Source organism: Antennarius striatus, chromosome 4, assembly GCF_040054535.1.
Source record: "Antennarius striatus isolate MH-2024 chromosome 4, ASM4005453v1, whole genome shotgun sequence".
NCBI classification, from domain to species: Eukaryota; Metazoa; Chordata; class Actinopteri; order Lophiiformes; family Antennariidae; genus Antennarius; species Antennarius striatus.
Window position 1 is genome coordinate 25,055,180 of NC_090779.1, and position 9,916 is coordinate 25,065,095.

The following is a 9,916-nucleotide window of genomic DNA, read 5'->3' on the forward strand; positions in this document are numbered from 1 at the left end:
ACAACCATGCATGCTCACATTATTATCACTTTATTATTATTATTGTTAGCGTTACTACTCTGTTGGGTATGGTGAATTGGATAAGTCTAGTTTCACTGGGGCAGTTGTCGAAGGATTGCTGAGTGACGTTTGTACTACATAATCATGGAACTTGGCAACCGTTAGATCAACAAACTGCTCATCCAACAATACCTGCAAAGTAATTTAATAGTTGTGTGCCAACACGACCCCTTCTCCTATTGGATGGATCCGTCACATTACAAATGTATGTGACCAAAGTCTCCGATATAAATATTTGCTAAAGCAGCTTTAGAGATCCCCTCTAATTCTGACTGCTTTCAACACAAACTGAACCTTGTTGTTTCTAAAATGAGCATCCCGGTGATCGACTTCAGCTCCTACAGCCTGAGTAAGGAAGATGTCAGCGAGGAGGAGATGCTCAGCTTGAGCCAACAGCTGAAAACAGCTTTTACAGAAGTCGGTTTTGTTTTTCTGGAGAACACTGGGATCGCTCAGGAGGAGGTGAGCAGGACTACAGAAACTAAAACATTTAGTTTGTTGAGAGTGTTTAAGGTGGAATTACTGGTTCACCTCCTCATGTGGGCGGACAGGTGGATCGTGTTCTGGACTCGTCCCATAAGTTCTTCCTACAACCGGATGAACGGAAACAACCGTTTAACTCTAAGAACTGTGTCATCAATCCAAACCACGGATGGTTGTCTGTTGCAGGCGAGAAGTAGGAATGAGAAAAAAATTAAAAAAGAATGTGCTCCTTATTTGCAAATTCTGATCATGTTAAATTAAAATGATTTTTTTTTTTTTTCAGGTTGAATCCGAGCAAACCCGGAGACATCAAGGAGTCGTTCAACGTTTGCTCACTTCATCCTGACATCGTAAAGACTTTCAGTTTATTGGATTGACTTATTTTAGGAAAGAAGTGGAATGTAATGAACTACAGTGCGCCCTCGTTCCTCGCTGTAAATGCGTTTCAGGAACCACACGTGATTAACGAATTCCGCGATAGAACGACAAACTATTTCTTATTATTCACGGTAATTTAAACGTTGATGAACCCTCCACATTCTGATATTAAACCACTTTCTATCTGTATTCTATATATTGATCGTGTCACAGTACAAACTTCATAGATTGTATCAATTACTGATAAATTACATTGATTTCTTTTAGTTATTATCAATACCAACTGTAGAAATACCCCGTCTCTGGGGTTTTCATTGGTTCCTTCTCTGCTTCTCTCATTGGTTCCTTCTCTAGAAATGGCCGTCGGATGGCGCATTAACGGACTTCAAGGAGCTCCATACTTCGTTCTTCCACCGCTGTAAGGAGCTCAGTCTGCGGGTGGTAACGGTGATGGCCCACAGTCTGGGCCTGGACCCTGAGGTGTTCCTGAGTGCCCATCGATTTGTAGGAAGTATGTAAAAAAAATCCAGATAACAATCCAGGGACTGAGTGTCATTAGGAGTGTTTATAAGTCAAGATCAACTAATATTTATCACACACCAAAGCATATTATTAGTAATATCAAGGCGTTTTTCAGGAATAGGTGGTTTAGACCAGACATGGACAAACTAGGCCCAAGGGCCATTTACGGCCCATCTGACTCTATAATCTGGCCCTCCAAACATATTTAAACTACGTTAATTTTATTAAATAAATGCAGTTGTAAAATAGTTTTTATAATATTCCTTGTATATGAACACTTTGCTGCCTGTTCAAGTCCAAAACCTTTCATATAATGATTTTTACATCCCATTTGCCTTTTGAACAAACACTCCATCCTTCTGTTCCTCAGCTGGCCCACCTGCCAAAGTTTATAGCTCTGTGTGACCCACCAGTCAGTAAATTAGCATACTCCAGGTTTAGATCAACAGTTTGTTCTACAGAGACACAACAGCTTCACCAAAAACAGCAGTAGATGAGAAACTGTCTTTTAACAGGCAGAAATCTTGAGCAGGTCTGAGACTCGAGTCAGACGGCCCCGTCTTGTATTAGGGAATATCCGGAGAGTCTTCAGAGGCTTAAGGGGGACAGTCTGGTAATTGGGAACGTCTTTGCTACTCAGTGACACATTTCGTAACATACCAAGTGAATTTTGACAGTTACTTGCCTTTTCCAGCTGATAAGAATTCATCGTTGCTGCGGACTCTGTACTATCCTCCAGTAAAGATTGAGGAAGTGAAGGAGGGTCAGCTGAGATGTGGAGAGCATACAGACTTTGGCTCCATCACTATGGTGTTTCAGAAGGAAGAAGGCCTTCAGGTATCTCCTCTTCTCTGGATCAGGGGGGTCAAACTCATTTTCACTGAGGGCCACATCAGCATAACTGTCCTCAAAGGGCCAGATGTAACTAATAATGTAAATAAATGTAACATAAATGTAACTACTCCTTAATGTTAAATAAAGCTGAATTTATTACATATTCAAATTACAAACATTACAGTTACACAGAAAAAATATGTTTGCTTGTTGCAAACTAAATCCTTTTAATTTGTCAGGTTATTAAACCCACAAAACTCCATCAATCAAGGATCAAACTATCAATGAATAAGTAAAATGACATCAGACACAAGTTAGAACATTAATTTTGTTGAAAATGGTTTTTTCAAAGTTAAAATGGGCTGAATTACTGCATTGTGGGAAATATAGTTTTGGTCAAAGCACACTTTTGATCTATTTGTTTTTAGACATTTTGACCTTTTATGCTCTCACGGGCCACATAAAATGATGTGGAGGGCCACATTTGGCCCCCGGGTCTTGAGTTTGACACGTAATCAAGGACTACATCTAGAAATAGAACCATCCATGCATGTAATCCACCTGACGCTTGCTATCCCACAGGTACTTGGACTTTCTGGTGACTACATCGATGTTCCTCTCATCCCTGGAGCCGTCCTCATTAATATCGCTGACTTGATGCAGTGCTGGACCAACGATAAATTTGTCTCTGTGGTGAGATTTTCAGCCCAACAGCAATGAATAAGAACTGGAATGGATGTGTGGCGCTGACATGGAGATGGAAATGATGCATTTGTCCCTCAGATCCACAGAAGCTTGCTGCCTCGTGCCGGAGACTCTAAGACACGGCGGTCGGCTGCTTTCTTCCTGTATCCAGATAATGAAATCCAGATCACCTGTCTGGACGGTTCTGAAAAATACCCTGAAGTCAACGCCGGCGAATACATCAAGGCGTGCTTCAAAGCCGTGGCTGTGGAGAACTGAAGCATCCTGATTGTAAAGGTGTTCTCCTATTTTAACACCTGCCTAGAAAGCCTTTCATCAGGGGTTGAATTGTTGAATTATTAACAAATATTTCTTAAATTTTTAAATGTTCATTTGTAACCTGTTGTGTCTCAGTTTGCTCTAAATTTATTATATATAAGCAGCAGAAAAGTAGTCTAAATCAGTCCAACTGTACCCTCTGGCCTTTGTGTGATCTTCATTTCATGGCGTTCATTAATTTTTCAGAAAAAGTTTTTTGTGGACTAAAAAACATAAAAATCAAGATGTTCTTCATTATAATTCCAGGAGTCGGGTTTTGTTTTTTGTTTTTCTAATTTTTCAATTTAATTTGTGTCGTTGCCACGCCTCCTCTGCTCGTCACCACGTCCATGTTGACGCGTCAGCGGGCCACACGGTAGACTCATGGATCAGTGAGGATGAAGGCGTTCATAATCTGTTCAGTCAGCTAGATCAGATGACGCTGAGAGGCCTTTAGGTACGGTCGGGCAATCTGATAGAAAGGAGCCTGGGTTGAACCTTGACCATGATTGTGAATGTTTAAATAACTAATGTGCCAATGTGTCTGATAATAAAGAGATACGAAGCTACAACCTGCAAGCATTCTTACTTTATTTCACTCCAGTCTTTCACAACGTTTTAATGAATTAATGACACAGAGCAGGATGGATTTAACAGTTTTAAAAATTTTAGTGTGAGTTTAATTCAGGATTTTTATCTTCTGTTACAACTCCTTTTGACTTCATTGATTTTCAGAGAATAAATTACAAAATTTTGTTACAAATACTAATAACTGCAAATTCAGACATTCACAATCACAAACACACTTCAGACATACGTACAAACACCTCAGAATACATCTGTCACATGAACACAGCACAACATCATTAAATTAAATGATTTAAATATTCAAAATAAATGTAACTGAAAACTGAAGATGTTTTTTTCATTTATTTGGTCCAAAATATAGAATGTTTCTGGTTTCTTCACCTCAGTGTCCTTGAACACATTTCCAAGAACAGAACAAAGGTGAACATAATCAAATTACAAAACAAGCAGAAATCAATCTGCTTAAACTAATATTTATTTATTACTCTCACAAAACAGAACCGGTTTATTCATTACCAAACCAGTACTTCATAAACTCTCAAACTTTTAAGTTTTTTTTTTTTTTTTAAATAATTCTCTTCCCTGAATGAAATAAATAAATAACCTTCAAGCTTTGTATTTGAGTGGACAATAAACTCCAGTGTGCACTAAATGAGATGCAGTCATCGGGTATACCAGCACTAAATCTGAAGAAATCAGACTGATTTGTGTTTGAAACATGTTCAGCACACTTTGTGTTGTGGTTTATTTTTTTAAGTCCTCGACTTAAAAACTTCCTGTGACCTTGATTCGTTTCTAACCTGCATTCAAACTGCATTCACTCAACAGAGATCCCGCCGTTAGGACTGTCCTGGTACGGGTACGTCTTGCTGCTGGTGACCGGGGGTTAGCGGTTGACTGCTCCCTGGTACGACGGGTGCTGATTCACTTGTAACTACAGCAGCCGCCGGCTCTGCAACAGCCAACCGTGTTGACACAAGATAAAGAGTTGAATTTACGTGGCTGAGAAGGTGATGATGAAAGACTAGTTTGTTTGGTTCAAACTTTAAGAACGTTTGCAACTCGAATGCTTTCAAACCTATTTGGATGTTTCTGTTAGCAGCTCAGTTAAAATGTTAAAAATTAAGTTCCTAACTCTAACTCTAACCCCTAATCCTAACACAAACCCTGATCTTAACCGTAACCCTAATCTATAGGCTAGTCAACCCTAATCCTAATACTAAACTAAATCTAACCCAAATCCTAACTCCCACCCTACATGTATCGGGTAGTCAAATCTAATGCTAACCCAAACCATAACCCTAACCCTTACCCCATAGGCTAGTCGACCCTAACCCTAACCTAACCCATGTTGAATATTGTAGGCTCTACACTGACATTTGTTTCCCATCCCAGAGAAATTAGCGACAAAAGTCCCTGACATCCATAAATTGAATAACTAAACTTTATACAGGAGCAGTTCCAGACATCACAAGCATCTCTTTACTCCATACATCTGTGATTTGTTCCAAATCTTTTTGGTTAAATGCAGTTAAAACAACCATAACCAAGACGTGATACTTACGTTTGACCTGAGCGTTTTCGCTTTGGCCTCTTAACTTTTCTACTTCTTCGGCCAGCTGGGTAGACAAAACGGTTTGCGTTAACTCAGCAGTAACACTTCCACTTGAGCGAAGTAGGAAAAAAAAATCATTAATGAAACGATCTACTTCATAAAACAGTCGAACCGACACATCAAGACTTGTTTAACGTGTAAACTGATCATCACATCATCAGAAAGAGATCAGAACCACTTATAACTTATGACCTGAGGAGGGACTGGAGGGAACACGGTCCGTCTTCTATTTACCTGCTTCAGCCCCTTCTTCTGAGCGTTTAGCTCTTCTTCTTTCTTCTGCAGCTCCTCCTTCTGTTTCTGCAGCTCAGCTGTCTTCATGTCCAGCTTGTTCTCCTCCTTGGCCAGATGCCATTCATACATACTGAGCTCCTCCTCAGTGTAAATGGGGTTTTCATCTACAGTCTGTGGAGGGAGTTCAGAGGGCCGGGACGATAGGATGTCATGAACGTAACAAGACTTCTAGAAAAGACGCCTGGCGGATGCAGCTCGTACCTCCCATTCTTCTTTTTCCTTGAACTCCTGCTTATCCGTGGCCTCCATGAACTCGTTCAGCGACACCAGTCTGTCTTTATCGGTGTCCACCTTTACAGAAACACAGGAAGCCGCTTTCACCCACGCCAGAACCAATGAAATACAAGCAATCATCCGATTGGTGGAGTGAGGTCACTCACCTCACTCATGACATGTTCTCTCATTCTAAGTCTCTCTTCCTCCATCTCCACCATGTCATCTTCCTCGTTCTCAGGGTTATACACCTTCTGCAACTTTGGGGCACAAAAGGATGCAACATTATTCTGGAAAGGTTTTTCACATACAGTCGGATCTGGAGATACAAGTTGAATCCGTTCCATAACTGAGCTCTTAACTCAAATTTTCCTCATTTAAAATAACTAAAAATCACTGGAATCTGTTCTAGTCTTGTAAAAAAAAACCCAAAACCCCTAAATTATGAAAAAAACACATTTTTTATCAACCAATAGACATGCAGACTTTACCTGTGTATAATTAATTACATAAAAGTTACGTAAACAATTACAAAGAATGAAAAGATACACAAAAGTCCCGATAACAAACGAGCTACGTCTTTACTCCACAACGAGAACAAGATCCGGTCTCACTGATGTTGTATCCATCCGCCAACACGTGGTAATAAAAATACAGACAGAGCGACGACTCGTATCTCATAAAACTCGTACGTGGAGCAGCTCGTATCTCGAGGTTCTCATATCTATTAAATGAAATAAAAACACGCAGGATGCTGAAAGAGTTAAAAACAAATACCTCGTTGGAAAAGATGGCTTCAAGCTCGGACTCGTCCAGGTAGCCGTCTCCGTTGCTGTCTGCGACACGAACCAGGACAGGAGTGAACGATCAGAATCGATCGCGTTGATACGAGCTGACAGGAAATGATTGGTTCTGGTTGGTCGGGGAAACAAATGTGTGTTACCGTGCAGTTTGAAGAAAGTCTTGGGATTAAAGTCTGATGGATCCAAACCATCCGTCTCCTTCCACACCTCCTTCAGCTGGTCTTCACTTCCCTGCACACACACACACACACACACACACATCCCATAATAACCCATCTCTGCTGATCTCTTCTTTACTAAATGTAATCTACGTTTACTGGTGGCGTCTCACAGGGTGGTTGACTTTGGGATGATCGGCGTGTTTCTTTTTCATCTCCTGGTAGTGCTGCTCTTCTTTCCTTCTTTCCTCCTCAGTCATGTTCTTCAGACGTTCCCTCCTCTCGTGCTCCTTCATCATCTCGTACTGCTTGAACTCATCATGGCGTTCCTTGTCATAGTTCTCCAGGTCATTAGTGGTCTGCAAACGGAGAGAATAAGGTTGAGAAAGATCGTGACTAACATGTGAGACGTTGTCGTGTCATTTCTCCAACTATCTTTGCTGCTTTGTTTAAAATCCCCCCAGGCGATGAAAGTTGACATGCATAATTAATTTTCCTCGGCTGTCTTTCTCGTCACAGAAGACGGATCTGCTGACGCGTCGTTGATGGAGTTACCCCCAACCAAATCAACAACCTCATCAATCTTCTCACATGACTTCATGTGACTGAGGTGCGATGACGTCCAGGAAACCCTCTTAAAATTTCAAATGTTGAGCGCTACAGTAGGAAAGATTGTGTCAGATGTGTTTCGTCAGTGCGTTCACCGATTTGATGAGTCGGTCCAGATCCTCGATCTCGAAGGTTTCTGTGTTCTTGTGGTTGAGGTGTTCAAACTGTTTCAGCAGCGCGTGGTGGTCGATGGTCCGGCCTGCAGGGAAGGGAAGTAATCAGTAACTGATAACAGGTGACCTCGTTCTGTCCTTCATGTTATCTGCCCCTCCTTTCTTTTTATACAGGAAGTCCTCAAGATATGAACATTCGACTTACGAACATTCATAGATACGAACGTTCGTAGATACGAACGACTGCCTTTAGTTTCCCTTCCTGCCACAATCCACCACCCAGTAGCGTAACATGAACACCCCATACATTTAGACTTCATGTCATGTCAACATGACTCAGCAGATCTCAGACTCGGTTTGCTGTGATGTCACTTCCTGTGGTCTCTTTCCTGTTTGTGCCATCTGCAGCGTTTCCTCCTTCTTTTCTCCACATCTCTGTGAACTTATGAGCGAGAAATGAACCCACAATGCATTTCTGTTCGTGGAGACGTTCACCAACATGTAGACTGGAGATAATTCAGGTCAGGTTGAAAGTTAGAGCAGCAAAGTAGACGATAGACTACCTGCAAGAAAACTCTGTCCCCACCTGCTGTTAGTTCACATTTATTCATTATGAATAATAAACTAAATGATGGAGGAACCAAAGTTGTCCTCCTGTAGGAACTAAAAAAATGTAGGAAACAATTTTACTGTTTTACTAGAAGATGTTAACTATTGGTGGATTAACTGAATAACTTAATGAAATGAAACACAGGTACATTACGGTACTACAGGATTTTATTATTCTGTGTTGTTTTAATGTCCTATAATTGTTTCTGGACAGTCTTTGGGGATAGAACTTTAGTATTTAGGGTAGTAATAACATTTAAATGACCTCAAAAGGAGATTATTGATTGAAATAGAATAAATAACGCCTTACAAACAATTCCACTTATGAACAGCCTCTCAGAACCAGTCGTGTTCATAGGTTGAAGACTACCTGCATGTCTGTCTTGGTGTGTCTTCCAGCAAACTAACTTGAATCTAATCCTATGAAAGGTCACATCTAGTCTGGTTCCACATCATGTTCCTGCATCAAACATTATTTGGTAAAACTGTATCCAAATATCCGACATATGTAACTTAAAGAAGGGCCGCGTTGCTACGGACACGTGAAGAGGATGCTCACCATCCCCCCGGATGTCGTGTTTAGCTTTTATGAGCATCCGCAGCCTGCCGATCTCCTCCCGCTTCAGCTCGTCCAGTTTGGTACGAAAGCTGTGGTGGACAAAGTCCAGCTCTTTGGCAAGTTTTCCGTTCTGCAAGGACAAAACCAACATGTCACAGTTCATGTCAACAAAGGTCTTACAGGATAAATGCCCATTTGGTGATTGTGTGCACACACCTTTATGTCATCTATGTCAGCATTTTTGAGCTTTTCTTTAAAGTGGGGGTCTTTTTCCAGGTATTGAATCACCTCACTGAGGTAGCGGTCGTAATGCAGTCCACTGTACTGGGAAAAAACAAATCACACAGACGTGGTTGGACCGACCGTGGTTTAAACCCACTAAAGACCAGAATGAAGAACATCTGGCAAGAAAAACCACGTGACAAAATACAGAAGTACACAAAACGTCATGATCCTGTCCACATGTCCATCTGATGGGAAACACTGTGGGTGATGGAGGGTTCCATGTGGTCCCTCTGGAGACTCACAGCAGTCTGTGGTGAATCCAGGTCCTCTGGAGGTTTGTCCTTCGTCTTATCCACGCTGATAGGGACCGTCTGGACGCACAACCCCAAACTGAACAGAACCAGCCCACAATGGGCCAAAGCTTTATGCCTCACCATCTGAAAAAGACCATAAAAGAAAGAAAATGTATTAGAATTATGGGCATTATTATTACTATCCTTCATGTAATGATAATACAATCATAGAGCTGCAACATGTAATTTCTGGCAGACCGGGAGGTCAGCCTTAGAATTTAAAAACGAGGATGCTTCATTTAAGAATTTAGGGATTATTTATCATTTTTATAAAATAAAAATGAGCATTACCTTATAGTATTTTATTGTACTAAAAATGACGGCCCGCGTCAGAAACACGCACCTGGGAACTGGCAGCGACTTTGCGCGTCGGTTGGACTCCTGAAACGTTCCGTGTCTCTGAACTGCAGCGCAGCTTGTTTACGGCTCTCACTCAGCACCAATCCACACTCCGACAGGCCACAACCTACTGAAAATTATCTTCACCATGACAACGCC

General features: G+C 41.2%; 2 protein-coding genes across 3 annotated transcripts; one reads left to right on the forward strand and one right to left on the reverse strand.

Annotated features, from left to right (window-relative positions):
• The first annotated feature begins 331 nt into the window (after positions 1-331).
• LOC137594472 (uncharacterized) lies at positions 332-3,850 on the forward strand. Its single transcript, XM_068313961.1, has 7 exons — positions 332-522; positions 612-736; positions 827-893; positions 1,276-1,432; positions 2,138-2,280; positions 2,860-2,970; positions 3,061-3,850. The coding sequence occupies exons 1-7, from the start codon at positions 370-372 to the stop codon at positions 3,238-3,240; spliced, it is 936 nt and encodes a 311-aa protein (XP_068170062.1). The 5' UTR covers positions 332-369; the 3' UTR covers positions 3,241-3,850.
• A 3-nt stretch (positions 3,851-3,853) lies between these two features.
• LOC137594471 (nucleobindin-2-like) lies at positions 3,854-9,871 on the reverse strand. 2 transcript variants are annotated; one of them, XM_068313959.1, is made up of 13 exons: positions 9,762-9,871; positions 9,368-9,502; positions 9,057-9,164; positions 8,841-8,970; positions 7,655-7,758; positions 7,124-7,309; positions 6,933-7,023; positions 6,767-6,825; positions 6,157-6,249; positions 5,978-6,067; positions 5,717-5,887; positions 5,432-5,486; positions 3,854-4,819 (listed from the first exon to the last, which is right to left on the reverse strand). In XM_068313959.1, the coding sequence occupies exons 2-13, from the start codon at positions 9,500-9,502 to the stop codon at positions 4,707-4,709; spliced, it is 1,335 nt and encodes a 444-aa protein (XP_068170060.1). In that variant the 5' UTR covers positions 9,762-9,871; the 3' UTR covers positions 3,854-4,706. The 2 variants fall into 2 exon arrangements, with proteins under 2 accessions (XP_068170060.1, XP_068170061.1); XM_068313960.1 differs by having other exon boundaries at positions 9,710-9,799.
• Positions 9,872-9,916: the final 45 nt, after the last annotated feature.

Bases quoted from the DNA above. Each gene is read 5' to 3' on its own strand.
- LOC137594471 (XM_068313959.1), bottom strand. From the start codon at position 9,502: ATGGTGAGGCATAAAGCTTTGGCCCATTGTGGGCTGGTTCTGTTCAGT. The intron at 9,165-9,367 runs GTGAGTCTCCAG...GTTTTTTCCCAG, and splicing joins TGGATTCACCACAGACTGCT to TACAGTGGACTGCATTACGA. The intron at 8,971-9,056 runs GTGTGTGCACAC...TTGTCCTTGCAG, and splicing joins CTGACATAGATGACATAAAG to AACGGAAAACTTGCCAAAGA.
- LOC137594472 (XM_068313961.1), top strand. From the start codon at position 370: ATGAGCATCCCGGTGATCGACTTCAGCTCCTACAGCCTGAGTAAGGAA. The intron at 894-1,275 runs GTAAAGACTTTC...TTCCTTCTCTAG, and splicing joins GCTCACTTCATCCTGACATC to AAATGGCCGTCGGATGGCGC. The intron at 2,971-3,060 runs GTGAGATTTTCA...TTTGTCCCTCAG, and splicing joins ACGATAAATTTGTCTCTGTG to ATCCACAGAAGCTTGCTGCC.